The sequence below is a fragment of the Balaenoptera physalus genome (genome assembly GCF_965194825.1).
Source record: "Balaenoptera physalus genome assembly, chromosome: 4".
NCBI lineage: Eukaryota > Metazoa > Chordata > Mammalia > Artiodactyla > Balaenopteridae > Balaenoptera > Balaenoptera physalus.
The window spans coordinates 145,580,320-145,603,620 of record NC_138891.1 but is presented as its reverse complement, the minus strand read 5'-3'; the positions used below and the strand labels follow the sequence as shown (position 1 = coordinate 145,603,620).

At 52.1% G+C, this 23,301-nt stretch overlaps 1 protein-coding gene across 11 annotated transcripts in view; it reads right to left on the bottom strand.

Annotated features, from left to right (window-relative positions):
* Positions 1-23,301, bottom strand: part of ADARB1 (adenosine deaminase RNA specific B1) — a 117,860-nt gene that overhangs the window by 15,309 nt on the left and 79,250 nt on the right. For 5 of the 11 annotated variants that reach the window (XM_082459910.1, XM_082459911.1, XM_082459908.1 and 2 more), the window contains 5 exons: positions 21,638-22,572; positions 18,051-18,165; positions 15,889-16,057; positions 15,124-15,272; positions 13,878-14,046 (listed from right to left, as the gene is read on the bottom strand). In XM_082459910.1, coding sequence (XP_082316036.1) covers positions 13,878-14,046; positions 15,124-15,272; positions 15,889-16,057; positions 18,051-18,165; positions 21,638-22,572 — 1,537 coding nt within the window. Of the gene's footprint in view, positions 1-5,686; positions 5,780-6,302; positions 6,485-13,877; positions 14,047-15,123; positions 15,273-15,888; positions 16,058-18,050; positions 18,166-21,637; positions 22,621-23,301 lie in introns of all 11 variants that reach the window. The other 6 variants (XM_082459917.1, XM_082459914.1, XR_014262967.1 and 3 more) reach the window with 5 other exon arrangements.

Genomic DNA, 23,301 nt, shown 5'->3' with positions numbered 1-23,301 from the left:
TTTCTTCTTGACTCCGTCTTGCCAGGCTGTATGTTTCTAGAAATTTGTCCATTTCTCACTATTGTCCAATTTGTTGGCATACCATTTCTCACTAGATTGTCCAATTTTTTGGCATATAATTATTCACAGTACTCTCTTATGATTTTTTTTGTATTTCTGTGGTATCGGTTGGTATTTCTCTTTCATTTCTTAATTTATTTGGATCCTCTTTTTTTTTTCTTGATAAGCCTAGCTAAAGGTTTATCAATTTTGTTTATCTGCACAAAAAAACAGCTCTTGGTTTCATTTATCTTTTCAATTGTTTTTTTTTAAATCTTTTTATTTCTTCTCTGATCTTTATTATTTCCTTCCTTCTGCTGACTTTGGGCTTTGTTTGTTCTTCTTTTTGTAATTTTTTTAGATGGTAGCCTAGGTTGTTTACTTGAAATTTTTCTTGTTACCTGAGGAAAGCCTGTATTGCCATGAACTTCCCTCTCGAATCACTTTTGCTGCATTCCATAGGTTTTGGGAAGTTGTGTTTCCATCTTCATCTGTCTTGAAGTATTTTCTGATTTCCTCATTGACCCACTGGTTTTTTAGTAGCATGTTGTTTAGTCTCCACGTGTTTCTTCTTTTCCTGTTTTTCTTTCAACAGTTATTTCAGAAACAACACTGTGGTCAGAAACAACACTTGGTATAATTTCTATCCTCTTAAATTAGTTAAGGCTTTTCTTGTGACCTAGTATGTAATCTATCCTGGAGAACATTCCATGTGCACTTGAGAAGAATGTGTATTCTGCTAGTTTTGGATGTAGTGTCCTCTAGATATCAGTCAAGTCCAAGACCAAGTCTGGTCTATTGTGTCATTTAAGACCACTGTTGCCTTACTGATTTCCGTCTGATCTGTCCATTGATGTGAGGGGAGTGTTAAAGCCCCCTACTGTTATTGTATTATTGTCAATTTGTCCCTTTATGTCTGTTAGTATTTCCTCTATACATTTAGGTGCTCCTGTATTGGGTGTGTATATGTTAAGGAACAGTATATCCTTTTCTTGTATTGATTCCCTTTATCACTATATAATGCCCTTCTCTGTCTTTGTTATAGCTTTTGTTCTAGTCTATTTTGTCTGATATGAGTATTGCTATCTCCTCTTTCTTGTCGTTTCTGTTTGCATGGAATATCTTTTTCCATCTCCTCACTTTCAGTCTGTGTCTTTTACCCTGAAGTGAGTCTCTTATTGGCAGCATATTGAAGGGTCTTGTTTAGTATCCAATCAGCCACCCTATGTCCTTTGATCAGAGCATTCAGTCCATTGACATTTAAACTATAAATATTGATAGGTATGTACTTATTGCCATTTTATTACTTGTTTTCCAGTTGTTTTTGTAGTTCTTCTCTGTTCATTTCTTCTTTTCATTTCCCTTGTGTGGTTTGATTTTCTTTAGTAGTATGCTTGGGTTCCTTTCTTTTTGGTTTTTGTGTACCTACTGTAGGTTTTAGATTTATGGTTACCTTGGGGTTCCTATATGTTGACCCATAATCGTATCTACTTGATTTAAACTGAGTCATTTAAGTTCAAATGCATTCTAAAAGAGCTACATTTTTTACTCTCCTCCCCCACATTTTGTATTTTTGATACATTTCACATCTTCATGTTTATCCCTTTACTGTTTATTGTAGTCACAGCTGCTTTTACATTTGTCTTTTAATTACATACTGGATTATTTAAGTGATCTTCAATCCTTACTATATATTTGCCTTTCCTATTGGGATCTTCTCTTTCCTATATATTCTTACTTCTTTTCCATTTAGAGAAGACCCATCAACATTTCTTTTAGGGTAAGTTTAGTAGTGTTGAATTCTTTTAGTTTTGGCTTGTCTAAGAAATCCTTTATCTCTTCTTCTATTCTAAATGATAACCTTGCTGGTTAGAGTATCCCAGGTTTCAGCACTTTGAATATATCATGCCACTCTCTTCTGGCCTGCAAAGGTTCCGCAGAGAAATCAGCTGACAGACCTATCAGGGTTCCCATGTAACTGACTCCTTGTTTTTCTCTTGCTGCCTTTAGAATTCATTATCTTGAACTTTTGCCACTTTAATTATATATCTTGGTGTGGGTCTGATTGGGTTCATCTTGTTTGGGACCCTCTGTACTTCCTGTACCTGGATATCTGTTTCCTTCCTTAGGTTTGGGAAGTTTCAGCCATAATTTCGATACCCTTCTCTCTCCTCCTTCTAGAACCCCTAAAATGCGAGTGTTGGCATGTTTGATGTTATCCCAGAGATCTTGTATGTTCCTCGTTTTTTGGTTTTGTTTTGTTTTGATTTGTCTTTCTGTCTACTGTTCTGATTGGGTGATTTCCATTATTCTATCTTCCAGATCACTTATGTGTTCTTCTGTGGCATTTAGTCTATTACTCGTGGCTTCTAGAGTGCTTTTTAATCTCAGATATTGAATTATCTATTTTTGACTGGGTCTTTGTTATATTTTCTAGTTCCTTATTAGGAAGATCTGTGTTTAGAGCAATCCTCTTCCCTAACTCAGTTAGGATTTTTGTTACCAATGTTTTGAATTCTTTGGTAAATTGCTTATTTCTGTTACATTATTTATTTTTCCTGGGGTTTTTTCTTTTTTCCAATGGAGAGTAGTTCCTCTGCCTGTTCATTTTATTTAACTTTCCCTGTCTCTATGCATTTACCTGAAGCAGTTACCTATGGTGGTCCTCAAGGGATGATCCCATGTGGGGGCATCACTATGCAGACTGTTTGCCCAGTGTCTTTGCTGTGAGGGCTGGATTTGATGTGGACACCGGTCACATCTTTCCTCAGGGTATGCTGGCCACTGTCACCTTGGTAGGGGATGTGGCTGGAGATGGAGGGGCTAGAGCCTGTGTGGGGCGGGGTATGAGGTGGGACCTCCTCTCTGCTCAGTGGCCATCGCCACACTGTCAGGGGTGAGGTCAGCAACCAGGCTGCTGGAGCGGAAGCCCTGAGGGTTGGGCTCGAGTTGGCTCTGTGCCCTTGAAGTGTGTGTTTTTCTGTCTCCTGCCCTGAGTACTTTGCCCCAAGGGAGGGGAGTGCTGAAGCCAAAGGGGCTCGTGTGCTTACAGAGGTCTGATGCACTGCCTGTGTAGGCGTCTGCAGCTCTGCTCAGACGCAGCCCATGGTCACATCTTTTCCCCTGTCTAGTGCTGTGCTGTGGAGTGGGCAGGGCCGGGGTGTTCACTCAGCTTGGGCTGCGGCCTGTGCCGAGGTGGTCATGGGAATTCAGGTGGTCACCTGAGTAAGCACCAACAGTGGCTGACATCACCCCACCCAGACCACACCCCAGGCCTCTGGGTCACCTCTGCATCCTCAGATCAAGTCTTTTCCCAGGTCCTGGCCGCCCTAGGTCCAGTGCCGAGGTGTGGTGTGGAGTGGGCAGGGCCAGAGTGGTTGCTCAGCTCAGGCTGGGGAGCGCAGAACAGAAGCAGACGCTAAGGAAGACCTCTCCCCTCCCTGCCTGGGGTCAGCCAGCACCCGTGCTCCTCACCAGCGGGGAGTCCAGGCTTCTCCAGCCTTTCCATCTGTCCCAGCGGCTCTCCAAGGAACAAGAGGCTTGTCTCCTACACGCAGGACCCCAGGACTAGGACGCCCTGTCTGTGGCTCTCACGACTCACTCCCCAAGGCTGGTGTCGGCCCCGCGATCTCCCTTTTCCTCTGAGTCCCGTCCCGGGGGCACAGGTCCCGACCCGCTGCTCTTCTTCCCGTCCCACCCAATTGCGTGTGTCTCCTTCTTGCAGCCTTGGTTGTACAGCCATCCTCCTGCCAGTTTCCAGCTAGTGTTCAGTGAGGACTGCTCCATGTGTGGAGGTTTCTTTGTGGAGCTCACGGGGAGGTGAGCTCACACCCTTGCTTCCCCATCTTGGCCTCTTCCTCTGTGTGCTCCTGTTTTGTGACATCGCTGGCAGTAAGGCCAGCACTGTGGGGGGTCTCACCCCGTGACCCCGTGACCCCGGGCAGCCTGGCTGTGACCACGGCCCCTGGAGCTGGCGCACCGGGCCAGTCCAGCACCTTGGTCTTTCTTCTTGAGTTCTCCCAGTGCACCTGGACAGCAAACTGGGCCAGTCGAGAAGCTCAGACTCAGGGGTCCAGTGGGGAAGCCAGAACTGTCCTGAAACGTGCAGGTGCTGGATTTGAAACTAATCTGAAAAGGAGAAACGAGAGAGCTCAGGAGGCCAGGGAAGAGCATCACGTGAGCGTCCAAGGCAAAGGCTCACCACCAAGAAATTCTTTCTGAAAGTAAACGCACGCTGTTTATGCTGAAATTAAAATAAAATTCTCATTTTAACCTCGACAGCATCTTCAAAAACAGCCCACTGCTAAACCTTTAAATAAGTCTACCTAGATTTGCTCTGGTCTCCAGGAAACCTTGTTTAGTTACGTCAGCCTCTCTGCACGGCGTTCAGGTCCATTTTCCTTGCTCCCTTCCGACACTATGGTTCTCTCGCTGCAGTCACGGACCGTTCTCTTTTCAGCGTGGGAATGATCCGCGATGAACCGCGACGCGGAAAGGAACGGCAAACGCGAGCGGACTGCTGAACACGCAGACGCGCAGCACGTGTGCGCAGCCGGAGGACCAGGATGGGGCCGCCCGCACGTGCTGGGTGTTCCCCTGTCCCGGGCACTCACCAACCGCGGGACCCGCTGGGAGAAGCCTTGAGGGCTTTGCTGTGGGGCCCACTTCAAAGGAGTGTGGCCTCCCAAGACCTTAAGACGCTGACACCCGCCCCGCCCCCCGCTGCAGACTTCCGCTGTTCGAATCCTTTCGTCTGTGACGACACCCGCCGTGGTGCCTGTGGGCCCCAGGCTTTGGGGTCAGAGATGATACCGGGGAGGAAGAAGGAAGAGCAGATCCTTTCCTTATTTATAATTTCACGTTTTTAACAAATATATGTGGAGCAGCGCCGACTGAAACACTATTTTTCCACATGTTTTCACAGATACAGATGCACTTCATATACCTATGATGTGATAAAACACATTTGACATTCACAGGTGAGCTATCCTTTCAACACCTTGGACTATTCCCTTAGCGAAATGGTCCTGTCTGTTTAGGCTGCAGTGGTGGAGCGACACTGCTTAGTAAGTACCACGCAACGGGGGCCCTGGTCAGCAACTATTTCTGAGCACCTCCTGCACGCCGCATGTTTCACACACGATGTTTTCAGTGGCTATGAACGTTAAGAGACAAGTGACGGCTGTAATGAAACAAAGCACTCTCTCCTCAAATGTAGAACACAGACTAAGCAGGGAAAATTATTTTCTGACTCGTGAGAAATTTACACGCCAACACACACCAAAGTACACTTACGTCGTATCTACCAGTGGAAGTTCAATGGGTGTGGGTGCTACAATTTCAACCGTCAAATTTTATCAGTCTGGTTTTTTTTTTCTTAAAAGATAACGGTTAAAGTTAGAGAGCTGTAAAATTTGATCCAAAACAACTTTTGTTTTTCTCCGTTCCTGTGTAATTCATGTGCTCTAAGAGATATGCTTTCAAATAAAGTTCCACGTTGCTCTGCTTAGTTAGAGATGGGCTAGTAGCAAGACCACAGACCACGGCAAAACACACGCACACCAAGAGGCATTCTAGTTCAGGGTTACGGTTTTAGTTCTAGCTTAAAAAAGTAGGTAAAGCGATATTTCCAAAAGGATAAAAATACCTTAACTGTGTCCTTTTAAATAAAGGTGACCTGAGAAGTTAGGACCCTTGAATTCAAAAGCTCTTGTTCACTTTACTGTTAGCCACTGACACTCTAAAAGAGAAACAACAAACAACTGGTAGCACAGGGCACGCTGGGCAGGGGCAAGTCCCCACTGAGAGACACCACCGCTCGTCACGGGCACACACGCCCCACCGCCAACCTCTGCGAGCAGGCCCGGGAGTGCAGCGCTGGCCGCCTGCAGGTCTCATCGCTGTGCTGACGTACCCCACGGGGCCCGGCCCAGCTTCACCTCGGGCGGCCACTGCCTGCGGGACCTTCACAGCATCTGTGAGCCTCTGCTACCGACACAGGACTTGAACACGCCAGTACGGGTGAAAGGAAAGCACGCAGGTGCCGAGCCTGGGCTCTAGTTTCCCCACAAACGGCAAGGTTTTCAATCAGCTAGAGAGAGTAATCTCGAGGGACTCACTCAAATGACCCATCGCCTTCCGCTCCGGCCCGGCCTCCCCCATAGCCTCAGGGCAGCCTCTCTCTGGTGCTTCCCTCCTAAGACTCAGAGGCTGCAAGATCGGTGCGTGGGACAGAGGAAGGAGGCCGCCCCGGAGATACTTGCCGCTGAGCAGAGGCTTGTTGAGGGTGTACAGGGCGGGCAGGTCCTCTATGTTGGAGATGCGCTGGTACATGGCCCTGGAGAGGTGGTCCCCGTGGTAGAGGCTGCCCAGGATGATGCTGGAGAAGTAGATCGGCTCCACAAAGACGCTGAGCAGGGAGCCCTGGACGCCCACCACGTTCCACCTGAAGGCAGAGGGACAGGCCCCTGAGTGCGGCGCCCCGGCCCGCGCCCTCCACAGCGGCGTGCCACGCGGCCCGCTCACTCTGTGCAAGTGTCAGCCAACCGCAAGGGGGCAGCGGTTAAAAATAACCCACTTCGCAGTTTGAAATTTTTAAAAATCTGCTTAAAAATTATCTTCTGCAGGCACGATCTTTGCCTTTATGTTTCCCATGATGACACATTTACTGAAGATTAGCTCTGAAAAGGTATCAACGAGCCACGTTTCTGGTGAGAAAAATCAAAAGGAAAAATAAATCTTTATTACTTCTAATAAATACAGAGGTAGCTGTAGAGGAGCCCCCGGAGGCCGGGAACTGATTCTTTCCTGCTCCCTGGCGGTGGGGCCGACCGCCCTGACCCTGCGTTTGGCTGGCGTGTGTGAGGTCCCCCACCCCCGTCACACCACCAACCCTCCAGGGCTTCGCTCTGATGCCACCTCGCAGACACGCCGCCGCCCGAGTCCCTCCACACAGCAGGAGGGCCGCGCTCCCGGCCGTGGCAGTCCACGTCCAAGCACCCGCGCTGCCGGGCGCTGAGTCCGGGCAGCTGAGGGGCGCAGCCCACGCGCCCCTGGAGCCAGCGGGCCGTCCTACGGGGACAAGCAGCAAGAAGGCAAACAGGCGAACCAAGAATTAAAAACTGAGGGAAATCAACGTGAGGGAAGGCAGAGTCCCCGAGGAGGAGGGTGGGTGCCGACTTCAGGGAGGGTCCCGGAGGGGACGCGGCCAGGCAGGGAGCAAGTGACGGGGAGGCCAGATGGTCCTGGGGGAGGGGCAGCGGGGGCTCTTGCATCTCAGGCGGGGAGCCCAGCACAGGGCCCACCGGGTCCGCACCCCAGACCGCAGGGGAGCTGCCCCCGCACGGCACGTGTCGGCAGTACGTGGGGACGGCGCTGAGGCCTGGGGGCCGGCAGACCCTGACAGGACTCGGGGCGTGAAGGCAAGGCCCAGGCTGCGCCCTCAGAGCCCCGGCCGGCCCTGCCCGGGTCCACTCTCACCAGCTGCACCGCGGTGCCCGGTGGATCCGCGCCAGTAAGCGGGGCGGACGGCCCAGACTCCTGAGCTGCCCAGCCCGTGCTCCGCGGCTCAGGCCAAACCTGTCACCGGCCTGCGGCCAGCAAACCTGCGGGACCTCCTCTCGGAACAGATCAGGGGCCGCCGTCACGGCCGCAGCTGGACCCGGGTCAGGTCACCTCCCTGCCCACCTCACCGCCCCCTCCCACGGGGAGCCCAGCAAACACGGCCCCCACCCCCGGGGCCCCTCCCGGACAGTCGCGCGTGACCCTGTGGAAACCCAGGCCAGGCCACTCCTCAGTACAAACCCTCCCACCCACCCCATCTTCTCCCCAGGAAGTGCCACCTTTCCGGTGCCCGCCAGCCTGTCTGGCCTGGTACCTCCCCCCACCACTCCCCGTGCTAGGCTGTGCGGCCGCAGTGCCCCCACCTCGGTCTCTGCAGAGTCCCTCTCGTGGCGGCCCTCCCTCAGCGGCCACCGGAGCCCACCTGCCCCCCCCCCCTCAGCGGCCACCGGAGCCCACCTGGCCCCCCCCCCAAACTTCCTGCAGCACTTACCGTGCGCCGCCACCCGCCCTCCCGTGCATGCACTCCACGTGGCGGGGGACTGGTCTGTTTAGTTCACTGGAAATACCCCAGCACTTAACCTACGCGCCTGGCATACACAGATCAATACGTGCTGAATGGACAAATCCTCAGATTCCTACATCCCAGCCCTCCCACCCTCTAAAGAGGAAATGAAAACACAGGTTTTCCTATCTAGGGAGGAAAAGCATGAAAGATTCGGTGCTTACAAAAACCACAGGGCACCCTTTCTTATGTAAATCAGAAGCTTCTTTGTGGGTTTAGGCCGTACTAAGCTGAATTCAGACCCCTGGGGCAAACTTGAAAACAGCTATCCTGCGGAAACCTATACTCGTTACAAGCCATTAGCTCTGAACACATGCTTCGCGGAGAACTCTGGGTGCGCGATTGCTCTGCGGAGGCCCTGGTGGGCAATGGTCTGGCTGGTGGGCAATGGCCTGGCACACTGGCCACTCCGCTGCAGCTCTCGCCAGTGAGCCTCCCAGGGAACAGCGAGGACGTGCACGCGTAGGGTGTGCGCCCTGCAGCCCGCCGCCCCAGGGCAGCCCCCTGTGAAGCCTGGAAACGGGCCCCACCCCACGACCCCGCCTCACAGGGGCTGCAGTGCTGGCGCCCCTGCACACAGGCGTCTGCACACGGGCGATCCCTCCTGCTCTGTCACTTCTCGGAGGACGGGCTTCAGAGCACGGTCGTGCTGTCACGTCCCCCGATCCCGGGGGGCACAGCCAAAACCCCCCTTCGCCCTCCTGGCCCACTTCTGAGTCTGCGCCCACACAGTGAAGGTGGCGGACCCCCAGCGCTCTGAACAGTCGAGCTGCTGCCCTCGGGCAGATGGTCTCTGCTCCCCCCACCTCCGGGCTCAGCAGTGCCGAGAACTCCCTCTCTCCCTCCCTCCCACGCCCGGCCCAGCCGACAGAACTCACCCAGAGGCGGGGAGCCCCCCGCGGGCCCCTCCCACCCCGCGCCCCACGCTGCTCCCGGGACTGCCCTCCAGATGGACCCCGGCAGCAGGGCTCACCTCCCCTACCCCAGCCCACCGTGGCCTCACTCCAAAGCCCGCCCACTGCCCTGTCCCCATCTGGAACCATCTGTGGGAGGTGGCCCTGCCCCTCTGCAAGACCCAGGTCAGCCCTCCCAGCACCTGCTGTGGGACTTCCGTAGGGACAGGACGGCCCAGGGGACTCTTCACTCCCCCATGGCAGGGACGGGAGGGGCTTGTGAGGAGCTGGCCGCCTCGTGGCGCCATCCAGCCATTTGTTGGTGAGATACTGAGCAACTAGCCACTTTCAACCACGTTGGATTCATGCTGACCAGGTGACTCTGGAGGAAGGGGCTGGTGGCCAGGGGAACCAACCACAAGATTAGAGGGTGGTTCCGGGAGGGGAGAGGGGCTGGGGTTGAGTTAATCACCAAGGACCAAGGATTCAATCCGTCTGCATAGAGACCCCTGAGGACAGGGCTGGAAGCTCCCCAGGCTGAGGGGTGGGCCCCTCCTCCCACACACCCCTTCCATCTGGCTGATCGGTGAGCCTTCCTAGCAACCTACTGAACCCATGGACGGTCGATCTGGGACCCTCGGTTTGCAGCCAAGTCAGGTGTGTGTGGGAACCTGCCACCCAATCCCAGCCCCGTGTCTGAGCGGGGGCAGCTCCACAGGCCTGCCGAGCGCTAACCCTGGGTGGTGGAGCCACAGGGTCGGGAAGGGGGCAGGCCAGGGCACTTGTCCCCACGCTGTCCCTTTCCTCCTGCCTTGCGTCTGCTTATTCTTCAAGATGACGACCATCGTACACAGTGAAAGGCACAGATCTTAAGGGTTCGGGTCCCCCAGTTTTGACTTTTATGTGCATGGGTGGAACCCCCATTTCAGTAAGATGGAATGTTCACAGCCCCCCAGCAAAGGCCCTTCCAGTCTATGCCTCTGACTTGCTGAGCTGTGGGAATTATCTTTGTAAACCTTTTGCTGGTTACGTGAGTCAGATCTCTTTTCCCAGCGTGTGGCTTTTCTTTCCAATATATCTATGGGGGTTTTGGTAAATAAGTTTTAAAATTTCAATATGGTCAAATTGAGTCATGTTTTTCTTTCTCATTTGGGCTTTCTGTGCCCTGTTGAAGAAGCCCGCTGAGGCGGAGGCCCGCCAGCAATGCCGGGCATCACGGTGCAGCCCCGGGTCTTTATCTGTCAGCAGGTGCCTCTGTGCACATGGCCCTGGCTCAGGATGGACGCCAGCCAGGTCACCTCGTCCACGAGTCCCCCACGTGGCACAGACCACAGCTGCAGCCCCGCGTCCCTTCCCTTCTGAGCAACAGGGCCTCCATCCCCCTCCAGACGGCAGCTAACCCAGGCTCCTCTGCAAGGAGACGCGGCCGCACGCCAGGTCCTCGGTGGTGAAACGCAGCTGCCCTGCCATCCTGAGCCGCTGGAGGCCTGCCCATCTGGCCCTCCTGCTGCTGGGGATTTGGCCAGCTCTGGGCACCGGGGAGACCCTGAGGACAGGCGACACAGTGGCGGTGCAGGAGGACGGAACCTGGCCTGGGGGTGACCAGCCGACCACAGCAGCTCTGGGTGACCTGTTCCCAAACTTGATTTCCATGAGATCAATAAACTTCTATCCAGTTACATTTCCTCCTCAGTGTAGGCGAACCTGCTCACCACTGGGGCACCATGTACCCAGATGTCCCTCTCCAGGTCTGTGCTCTATGACACCTCCCTGCTGCCTTTACCACTCAGCTTGACGCGGTTACTTTTCCACTTGAGTGTCAAGTGCTATGAAAAACGACGAGATTTTGATTGAAGTTATAGATTTGGAAAAAACCGATCAAACTATTAGAAGTACGATTGGATTCGGTGTAAATGTGAGTGTGTTTATAATTGAGGATGGCTTGTCATTTTGTTTTCCTTCCTGGTCTGGTCTGGGGATACAGGTGGTAGGAAGCCCACAAAATGAGCTGGGGTTCTTTCCCTGCTTTCCTAATCTGTAGAAATGATTATATAAACAGGGATTGCTCCCCCCCGCCACCCTCCAAATGCAGAGCCTCTCACAGAAAAGCCTCCTGGGAGACCTGCGTCCTCTTTCTCCACAGCCACCTCTTTGACTTGCTTCAATTTATCTACTTCTTGGGAGTGGGGGGGTGACTGGTTTAATTAATGGCTAGAATTCCATTCAAATTTTCTACCTATGCTTGAGTCAATTTTACGAATGTACACTTTTCTAAAAAGTTTTTATTTCATCTCAGTTGTAAAAGATATTGGTAACGCAGTGTCCGTAATTCTCACTGTAACTACCTGAGCACATTTCCGTTCCTGCTGAATCCCTGACCACCCGCTTTTCTTCCCCTAATCTGGCTTGGCTGGGCCTTGTATCTTGGTCACACTTGCCCAAGTTCTGTCGATTTCACTATCTTTTTCAAAGAAGCAGCACTGGGTTTCGTTGCTCCTCGCTGCTCATCTCTGTTGCATCTAATAATAATTTCTGGTCTTTATCGTTTTCTTTTTTCTACTTATTTGGATTTGTTCATTGTTCTCTTTCTGACTCAGTAGCTGTGGGGCTTTCTGTCACTTACTTACAACCATTTCCTAACTTCCACTGCGACCTCCTCTTCCGTGAGCTGCTGAGGGGTAGCTGACACACAGTGCCCTGCACGTGGTTAAAGCACAGGATTTGGGGAGTCCTGATGTTTATACACGCCTGAGACCACCCCAAGAGTCTCCTCGCACCTTGCTCTAGGCCTTCCTCCTGCCCCCTCCGGCTCTGGCCCCCTATCCCTGGGCAACCACTGATCTGCTTTCGGTCACTGTGAGGTAGTTTGCACTTTCTAGAAATTTACAGACAGGGAATCACAGAGTAAGCACTCCTTTGGTTTCCCGTACTCTACAGAGCTATTTTGTGATGTGCCCACGTTGCACTGACCGTACATCATGGTTTATGCTGTCCCTCGCCTGAGCAGTGCCGCGTGGCACAGACACACCCCCTGCTTACCCCTGTTTATAGACTGACAGCAGTTCGGGCTGCTTCCAGCTTTTGACTTGTACAGGGAAGCTGCTGGGTGCACTCCTGTGTGAGTCTCTGTGGACACTGCTTCCCTTTCTCTCGGGAGGCAGGAGTAGAGTGGCTGGGGCACACGGCTGCCAAGCTGTCCTCAGAAGTGGCTGCAGCATCGGCCCCCAGCCTGGGGGGATGGTGCTCCAGCTCCTGGGGTCCCCGCCGTGCCGGGCAGGGGTCTAGCCTTAGAGTCAAGCGTGTGCCTTCACAGCCCTCCTGCACTCCCCGTGATTAACGACGTGGAGCGTCTTCTCATGTGCTAATTTGACATCTTTTTTGGTGAAGTGCCCATTAAAATATTTTGCCCATTTTAAAAATTGTTTTTTCCCCTTGTTGGGTTTAGAGGGTCTTTATATATTGTGGATACAGGTCCTTTATCAGATATATGATTTGTAAATATTTTCTTCCAATTGGTGACTTTATTTCTCATTCTTTTAACAGTGTCTTTCAAAGAAGTAATTTTTAATTTGATGAGGTCCAACTTATCACTTTTTCCTTTCATGGAGAGTGCTTCTGGTATTGTGTCTAGGAAATTGCCTATCCCAGTTGCCAGGATTTTCTCTTGTTTTCTTCTAGAACTTTTACACATTTAGGTCTATGACACATTTTCAGTTAATTTTTGTATATGGTGCAAAATATCAGGTTCATTTTTTTTGTTTTTACATAGGGATGTCCAATTGTCCCAGCACCATTTGTTAAAAAGACTGTTCTTTCTCTACTGAATTGGCTTTGAACCTTGGTCAAAAATCATTTGTGACCGACAATGAACATGTAGAACTTGGAATTAAAAACACAATACCATTTACATTAACACCTCCCAAAATTAAATATTTAGGTACAAATCTAACAAAATATATTCAAGACCTATATGAGGAAAACTATAAAACTGACCAAAAAATCAAAGAACTAAGTAAATGGAGAGATATTCCATGTTCATGGATAGGAAGACTCAATAGTGTCAAGATGTCAGTTCTTCCCAACCTGATCTATACATTCAACACAAACCCAATCAATATCCCAGCACAGTATTTTGTGGATGTTGACAAACTGATTCTAAAGTTTATATGAAGGAGCAAAAGACCCAGAACAGCCAATATAACACTGGAGAACAAAGTTGCAGAACTGAGACTATCTGACCTCAAGACTTACTATGAAGCTACAGTAATTGTGATATTGTGATTCATCAGAAAAGTATATTTGGTCATTCAGATGACCAAAAATATATTTTTCTTATACGTATTTGGTCTTCTTCTGGGGTTCCTGGTTCATAGCTCCCAAACCCTTGGAATCTCCTAAGTGATGAGAGCCATGAAGGTGTCTTATGTTAATAAGGTGAATTCTGTCACCCACCTAAGGATGGGGGCTGGTTGTCTGTGGAGCCAACTACATGATTATAGAAGGTGGGAACTTTCAGTCCTGCCCCCTTGATCTCCTGGGAGGGGAGGGGGCTGGAGGTTGAGTTCAAACTCATGATTTTAATCAACAGTGCCTTTGTAGTGAAACCTCCATAAAAACCCAAAAGGACAGGGCTCAAGAGCCTCTGCCCACAGAGACCCCACCTTTATCCCCTCAAGGTGGCCCCCGAAGCACCTGTTTAGAACCTTAGTCCTTCAGAGAATCTGTGGAACACATGAGGTAGGAAATGGGGGCGAAATACAGGTGTTTCTGGAAATGGCAGCACGCACCCCAGGTACTCGGCAGGGTGGGGGGGTGCTTACCGCGCCATCTTGTCACTGCAGGACATGGTGAGCAGCCGCTCCCCTTGCAGCACCCCGTCCCACGTCTGGATGCTGGCATTCGAGCGGACTGGGATCGTCCCCTCACCAGACTCTATTTTCGTCCGCAGCTGTCCTCGGGCTTTACGATTCGGATGTCTGTCTGCTGGTTCTAAGACAGAAACATAAGATCCTCTTGAGAGGGTCCACCTCTCAAGGTGGTTAAGTTGACCATATACTTAACTCACTGAAAAGCACGTCTAACAACACCTTATCAATTCAAAATACACTTTACACTTATGTGTGCATATGTTTATTCTATATACACATAAGATATGTGTGTACAATGTAAGTACATAAAATTAGACAGGAGGATATACTACAAACCAAATTCATGAAGGTGGTCTCCTTAGTGGCTGGGAGAAAAGAAGGCTTCCATTTTAATCAAAATGATTTATTTCTATCATTAGAAACGAGCTGAAGCAGACAGGACAAAATGTTAATATGTGCTAATTCTAGGTGATGGATATTTGGGTATTTGCTATATTTCTTTGCTGTATATTTAAATTTTCAAAAATAAATCTATAACGATGCAGAAATAAATTCATAGGAAGCATTCACAAACATCCAGAGTGATTATCTCCAGGTTATATGAATATGGAGTGATTTAAATTTTCTTTTCTATGTTTTAAAAATATTTAGCAACTTTCTACAGTGGGTATAGGTTGCTTTTAGAATCAAGAAAAATAATGTAATCAAATGTTCTATTTGGAATAAATAACGCTTAAGCTTGTGAGAAGGGATGTGGGTACAAACTCCTATGAAACAAGAGCACTAACAAAAGTGAGCACAAGGGAGGACGGAGGGCGCGTGGTGGCCACCAGCCTGCACCTGCTTTTCTAATTCGATTACACACTTATTAAACTACGGCTCCCCAGAAACACGGACGATGACGTACACTTCCCATTCAGACACAGGTATCACCCAAATTTAAAAACTGAAAACAATTTTGATCTAATATCCTCACTTTATTCTAATTTCTCATGAGAATCCACATTTTCATTCATTAAAATGTCAACTTACTGAGAAGAAAAACCTCATGTTTTTATATATTCCTACCAGGTCCACATCCAAGGTTGAAATTTTTAAAGAAGAAAGGATATTAATGCAGGTTTATCCTTTTCTCTGTTATAGCACAGTCATGAATTTTCTTGAGACACTGTGGCCGTGGACGAGCCCGGTGCCATACCTTCCAGGACGGGCTCGTGTGGCGAGAAGATCCTGGCATCTCCACAGGGGGAGGTGCTGATGTACAGATGGAACCGGACGTTCTCCTTCAGCTTAAATCCTCCCCGCTCGGATTTCTCAAAGATGGATCTTTTTTGATCATCTTTGCTACTGAAAGGAAACAAGTTGCAAAGATAAACTTTAAAGCTGAACACAATCAAAATTTAGTCTGTCACAGCTTACGATGATTTTCAAAGGCCAGTGTTTTCAACGGGGTAAGATAAGCTTGGACTGGGGTATTTATTTTATATGTTAATGATAATTAGCACAGTTCCTGTCTGCTCACCAATGGGACAAGCCATCAATACGCAAGTAACCTCTCCTCCTCATTCATGACCTCAGAACAGAAAGGAAGCATGTCAGACGTGGCCTGTGGCGAGAGGCAGTCAGGTCCACGGTCAGCCGTTCCGGGCACAGTGGCTGGGGCAGCACTGCCCACTTCCCCGGCACTTACTTCTGCATAAAACGAAAGCTCGGGGTCTGAAACACAGACATGGCCCCTCTGAGTACACGTGTGGCGTGTATGTACATGCGAGTGTGTGTGTTATAATTCAGCTTCACGGGGAAATGGGATCCAACCTCACTGTTACCCAGAAAGTTACTAGGTTGAGAATTTTTCAGTGCTTACAGAAGCAGTGGAAAGTTTTGCAATACATTCTGATGAGAGGACAATTAAAAACAAAAAACAAAAAACAGCTTCCTTTACTTATTTACTTGCTAAACTTACTTTAAGTAAAGCTCAAGTTGTGTGTAAAGAAATCTAAGCAAGGATCTTCGAGATATGATTTCTGCGTGGCAGTCGTTCAGCGCAAGGCCGCGATCACTCATGTACTCGCCGTTAATACATTTTGTTCCTGTGGAAACACTGATCACCTTGGCATCCTTCACATCTGTGCCTGAAAAACAGAAGAGAAATCGTTCCTCGCTATTCCTTGCCACGCCCGGGCTGGACCCGCATTCCCAGGGACTGACCTGGGAGACGTCAGCTCATTTTCACACCCTGCCACTGACCCTCACCTGGGCGCTGCTAACGGGCCCCCCGAGCTTTGCTTTGCACATTCTGGGAGGGTAGCCCTCCCCACTCTTGCGTGTAAAGATTCTACTTGGAAAGTTACTTCCCCTGGAACGCACTAGTCTTTTCTTGAACATTCCCCAGTGGACACGGGGGAGCCCTGTGTAGAGGTAGACAGACTGGCCTGGTAATGAATCCTGGAAGTAACATCAAAGCACTGCAGAGGCTGGGAGGACTGCCTGACACTCACCCCGGGGGCCCAGGAGTCATGCAGGGGGCTGTCTAGCGGTCTGGCACCGTTTAACTGCACGGGGAGTGAGTGCAGCCATCAGCACTGGGGAAACCTCGGGAGCCATCACTCTGATATGCAGGTGTCGACAGACAGACCACATACGACAGGGGCAGGCCCTGCGCGCAGCCTGTCGGGGAAGGTACCTCACTTCCCTCCCATGTCCTCCGAGGCCCATCCTACCATTGTCTCCATTTGCAGATGAGGGGACTGAGGCACAGGGCCATCAAAGTCGGCCTGGGGATTTGAACCAGGTCTCCTGACGTCAGGACCACATGCCACGTGCAGTGTGGTGCTGCCTTCAGGCGTAAACTGTGGCTTCGAGCGGAGGGTCCCAAGTGCAACACACACTATGGGGCAAAATGCCCCCACGAGGTAATGCGCCCCTTCTGAGGCGGTTAAAACACCTGGATGAAAAACCACAGGCTCGCTCACTCCCGTCACCGGGAAGGGCAGCGCCTTGCTTAGGAAACTAAGTCATCCAGCAGCATACGCGTTCACCTTTACGTGCGTACAAGATGACAGCAAGGAGATGGAGGGAGAAGAGGGAGAAAACACAGGCAGCACACATCAGAATAAACACTGAAACCCAAGTTACTGTTCAGAGCATTCCTCCTACCCGTCAGACAGCTCTCAGCTGTGCCAAGGTAAAGACACAGCAAGGAAATGAGATCCTGTCCTCTAGGGCACGGAGGGCAATCAGCGCTGAGGGTCACAGAATCAGGTCCTGTCCGTAATCAGAGGTGAACCACGCCTCAGGAGAAAGGGACGGGCAGTCGCCCTATGGGAACTGGGGTTACCCCTGCCCGCCGGGTATAGACAGACCAACCACCCCCCGCCGCCCCCCTCTCTGGCCTCTTGGTGGCTTCCTGCACGCAGCAGGCCAGGCTTGGCCAGCTGGGCAGAGCAGATGCTCCGAGAAGAAAGGGCCCCCCCCCATGACAGCCCCAGACTCAGCCCCAAGGAGCAGAGTGTCCTCCCGGCCACCCCAGGGATGCAGGCACTGGCCGAGGCCGTGCTTTCCTGTTCCCAGGAGGGATCCACGGAGACGGTGCCTGGCGGGCTCACTCCTGGGATGTGGGAAGAGAACTCAGGGGGGGTTCCCTTCGCTGCTGGGAACTTAGACACAAATTTAATAGGGTTTCTTCTGCTATCCCAAAGCGTGCTTTACCCCCACAGATTTTCTACTCTTGCTAGGGCTTCCTCTCTCCCCCGTAAAAGTCACACAGAAACTTATCTGGCAGCATTAACATTAACTGATAAATCAGATTATGTCCTACTTTCAAGTGAAGTAAGAACTAACAGCTCTCCTGCAGGTTTCCAGAGTCGATCAAGACCATTCACATAAGATTATAGGAATCAAATATTAATACAGGACTCTTTCTCCCAATGAAAAACTTAGGTTAAAAAGATGAACCTGTAGGGGAAAAATATAAGCGCAGTTCCTCTATTTGCACATGGTAAACATTTTGAAGGAGAATGAAAAAGTGACCTCCTGCTGGTGTCACAGAGATTTTTCTAGGCTGAAAGCATTTCACCTTCATTAAGCATGAAAACAGGCAGGGGGACACACCGCCAACACGGTTACCTGTTGTCATGACGATTCCAGCAAGAACTTTCCTGCGCGCGTGGGGGGCGGCGAAGTTGTCCGTCAGGTCCCCAAACTTCTCCAGAACCAGGCGAGCCACGGCATCGGCTAAGACCTGCGGACCAAGCAGGGGGTTAGCGCTCCCCTCGGGGCCATGTTCTGGGGCCTCTCCTCTGGAACCACACAGGTAAGTCTGGCAAACGAGTGTGTGTGTGTGTCTGTGTGTGTGTGTGTGTGCGCGTGCATGCACATTTTGTCCTCCCAGACATTCCTTGGAAACAGACGCCCAAGGGGCATGCGAGGGTCTCTGCAGGAGGACAGTCTGGGGCCCGGCCGCGCGGAGCCAGCACCTGAGCAGGTGAGGTCTCCTCACACCAGCCCTGCCCCGGGGGAGGGACCCAGGCCCGGAGGCGAGGGCGCCTGCCTGCTCACCGCCCTCCCCCTCTGCAGCTCCGAGCCAGGGCTCCGAGTCCTGCAGCCACAGCCCCCGAGCGGCAGGGCTTCTGGAAGAAGTGACACCACAGGAGGTGCGGCCCAGTCAGCTCAGGGCTGGCGAGGCCCCATGGGGGACACGTGGGAAGAGAAAGGGGAGGTCTGAAGGGCGGTCACATTGCAGGATCACTAAGCTCACAGCACCTCCCTCCCAAAGGCGCCCGGTCCGTGTGTGTCTCAGTGATTTCAACATCTAAAAGTAATTACTGTGGCCCAGTCACTCAGAAACCAGCACCGCTTAGAGCCTGTAAGGGCATTTGTCACTTAGACCGAATGACACCAGAATGCACCGGAGGCTACACCTGTGCAGGGCGAGTGTAATGTGATTTCAGAAGACTTCCAGTGGTGCGTTTCCAGGTCAGGGAGCCGCTGGACTGCAGGGAGTGCTTCCCAGAAGCAAACGCACCGGTGAGATTTTGGACATGGTCCTACTTTCACAGCTTATGATTCATCTTGGATAGAACGCACTCTCGGTGTTTTGGGAAACGATGCCTGATGGGAGGTGTGTGCCAGGAGCCACGCAGGACCCACGTCCCACCAGCTCACACTGGTCTGGAGTCCCCAGCTGGGCCCTCAATAAAATACTCCCAAATGAACAGAAAAGCCACCTGTCCTAAATGGTGGCTTCTCTGGGAAGAAGCGTCATCAGGATGTTTCCACCGGCCACTGCACCAGCAACGAGCCCCAGAAGGCGGTGCTCAAGGCCAAAGGCACGGAGTGTGGCCAGAAGAGCAGGAGACAGGGCCCTACTCTGCACCCTAGACAGAGGCACCGAGGGCGGAGGTGTGTGGGCAGGAAAGGTAGCGAGGCCACGGACAGAAAGGCAGGATGTGCAATCACACGATGGCAACGATGCCCTCCAGTGGGAAGAGAAGAACAGCAGGAGAGGAAGGGGAAGCCAGAGGAAACAAAGGCCCGCTCCATGCAAGGTGAGGCGGGGCTCCGAACTCTCAGAGAAAAGCGGAAAAGCGTGGAGTCGGGCACCTGCACGGACAGCCTCTGCCCAGGCCAGCCCTCCCGTCCCCCGAAGAGACTGGGCGTGAAGCAATCTCCCTCTAGATTCGGGGCAGATGTGATAACAAAGGGTACATGCTCTCAAAGTCAGCTCGAGGTTGCGCCCCGCGGGACGGCTCGGTCCGGCCACGTCCACCAAGTTCACTGACAGACCGCCCTGCACACACCACGTGGGCAACGCTGTCTGATTTTAAACCCTCTGATGCCGCCATGAACGCCATGGAGGCAAAAAGTCCTGAGACCAGGGATGGCCAACCCACGTCCTTCAAGGGTTCCACCCGCAAGACAGTAGGACATTTCACCCCCTCTAGACCGTACGTCTGGAAATTCCCAGGGGAAAGAGTGTAAGGACTGACCCTCTGGAGGCTGGCACAGGTCCCGCGAGGAGGACACGACTACTTCCTGAGGTACCACTCGGGGGCTGGGAGCCACCCTGGGGGCCCTGTGAGCGGGGCGGGCTCGGGCGGCGGGAGAGACAGCTCCACTTTCCCAGCCTGGCTGGCCTGGGCCACAGAGGCCACCTGGGCAGGGCGGAGACGGCCCCTCCCGAGCAAGGCTCCACCAGCCAGGGGCTCTGGTCACTGCTCCCCACTAACATCACAGCCAGGGCAGAGGCAGGCTGCCAGCGCACACGCACACACCCACACCCACACACACGCAGACCTCCGCCCGCGTCCCCGCCCCCCCACCGAGGTGTCACCCACGCAGAACCAAGCACCGGGGGTCACGGCATTTGATGAGCCCAGCCTCTTCACATGACTGCCAGCGCTAAGGGAAGACAGGGCCACCGCAGCTCAGGCTGAAACACTCTATCAAACAGTAAGCCTGAAAATAACAAATCCCTTGGGAAGTAGTGCCACCGACGTGTAAAATGATAAATGGACTAATGGCGCTTATGAATAATATTAACAAGAAGTTAATACACGGGAAGCGGTTACTTGGCTCATAAAAAATCAGCGAAATACTCTGAATATGTTACTTTATACTGATGCTGTATTTGGTGGCTTTAAGCGAAAGAAAATAAATTTCCTTTTTTAAAACTGAGAACTACTGGTCCTCTCGGGTGACAACTGCACAGAGGTCACAGAAAGGCAAGACGGAAGCCGAGTTTCCCGAGGGAATGTGGGCTGCCCCGTCAATTTGGAGTCCTTCATTTTTTCTCCTCAGATCAGTGTGTATTTTATCTTCAAAGTGAATAATATTTTGACAGAAAGGAATAGAGAAGAGGGTCAGACTTCCTCCCTGAAAGAAACATTTTTACAATAGACCAGAATAATTTTGGATTTCCAGGAAAAGAAGCAATAAATAACCGAAGAGTTCTAGGGTGTTGAGATGACAACTAAACGTCACTTCCTCCTTCCCTCTCCTTAGAGCCCACCCTGAAATGTCCCCTCTCTTCACCCTGAAAATTCACCCTGATATTCCCCCTTCTCGCCCTGTCCAAGGCCAAACTAAGAGGGGTGCCCACCTCCGGCTGAGCAGGGGAGCCACAGGGACCCCTCGGGGAACTGCAGGTGCCGAGGCCCCCAGGCAGCCGGGCGAGGGGCTCTGGAGCGCTCGCAGAGGCCCCGACGCCCCGGCCCTTCTGACGCGTGCTCGCCAGCGCTGCGGCTCGGCCTCGGCCTGGACAGGATCCGCGGGGCGCTGGCACTTGACCCAGACTTGGGTTTCAGCTGCTGACCAGCCAGCCCCACCTGTCCTGTACCTGGGTCCCAGGTGAGACACGGAGGGGGGACCCCACTGCGCTGGGGCAAGGTGCCAGGGCTCCGGCCCTCCCCTCCCCTCCCGTCTCCTCTGCGACAGGCCGCCGTGGGCTGTGGTCGCCACAGGGGCAGGCAGCACAGGGAGGGCACCTCGGCCCACCCGCCGTGGGCGGCACTGACCACGCTGCACCTGACGGCCCTGGCCGGGCTTCGCGGCGGCCCCACAACCGGCACAGTCACGGGAAGGCCGGCAGCCGGACTTACCAGGACCTCCCCGTGCTGAGGACAGAGCGGCGAGAAGACACCAGTGACCATGGCAACCGCACCCCGTCTAAAAGCATGAGCAAGACGCGGCCGCGCTCGGGCGGCTGTCCTCACCTGTGGCGAGTGCAGCTGGAGGCCCTCGCTGGGGACGGGCTGGCGAGACGGGGTCTGGTCCAGGCGCAAGTTAAAGACAGTGGCCAGGGCGGACTGCGCGGCCCGGGCCTTGGCGAGCTTTTTGCTCCTCCCCGAGCCTTCAAAGAACTGCCCGTCCACGACCACGGACAGGACGAAGTTTTTGGCGTGGCTCTCCCCGCTCTCCGAGAGGAAGTCGTACTTCAGTCCCGGGCGCAGCTCGTTCAGGACCATCACGGGGTTCTTCCCGCTCGGGGGTGGGAACGGCGGGGGCACGGGGAGGGGCAGCTGGGCCAGGCTGGCGGGCATGGGAGACGCGGCCAGGCTGAGGTCCCCACTCGAGCTGAAGGAGTCGTCGCCATTGGCGCCCAGGTAGAAGGGCATGTCCGGCCTGTCCGGGGTCTCGAAGCCATTGAAGAGCGCGTCGGGGAAGTCAGCCTGGTCGGACGTGAAGTCTGCGTTGGCGGACAGGCTCCGGCCCATGGCCAGGTGGGCCTCGGAGGCGTTGGGAAATTGGACGAAGGAGCGCAAGGCCTTCTCGGCCGCGTGCAGCTTGGCCTTCTTCTTCGTGGGGCCGGAGCCCTCGAAGACCTGCCCGTTGACCTCGACGGACATGACGAAGAGGGGCGCGTGCACGGGTCCCGTCTGCGACAGCAGCGTGTACTGCAGGCCGGGCTTGATCTCGTTGAGCTGCATCAGCGCGTTTTTGGGCAGCGCGGGCCCCGGCGCCCTCCTCCGCTTCTTCAGGCGGAACTTGGAGTGGCCATTGCTGCTCTCGTCCAGGGCCCGCTTCCTGCCGGCGCCCCCGCCGCCCCCGTTGGAGAGCGGGGCGCCCTCGCCAGGCCCCGGGGCGCTGCCGTCCTTGGGGGGCGCGCCGTCCATACCGCAGTTTTCCTTAACATCTGTGCTGCTCGAACCTGCGGTGCCCAGAAAGAGTAACTTACAACGCCTTCGTTGCAGGATCTTGTAAATGCAAAATTTATAGATTCCTTTATCGCCCTTTGTAACTGGTTAAGTGATGTGTGCTTATACATTTTGTTCCTGGCTGCAGACGTGTGGAGCTGTGCATTTAACCATAGAGCTATCTATCCACCTAAGTTGGAATAATTGGAGTAATTTGACGTTCTGAGAAACAATCACTAATCCTGTTTCTATTTAGTATCACGGACTGCTTTTGCATTGAAAGGTGAATTTTTAAATCATCTTTTTCTACGAGAATATTCCGAAGCATCTAGAGGAATTTTATTGAAGTTTATCAAAATGTGGGATGATAAACTAACCCAGAAAGACCTTACATTAATAAATCTAATATCAGTATTGACAAATGTACACTTTATTTTAGCATTTTCCTCCTTTTCAATGCCATCTACTCTCATACTATACTCATGTTGGGCTTTCAATTGCAGCCTTTCCCAGAAAAGAAGACATTATTTAAAACATGCATTCACAAGTTACTTAGTTTTTCTGGTTTAAAATATGCAATTAATATGTGCAGTTATTTGGTTTGGTTCATGGATATTAGAAAACTGCTTATGCAAAGTATTCTGGCCTTTTAGAAATTATTTTGAAGGATATAGCTTCACTTCTAGTATTCATTTAACATTGTTTCATTATGTATGGGGACTGATTTGCCTCTGAATCCTTAA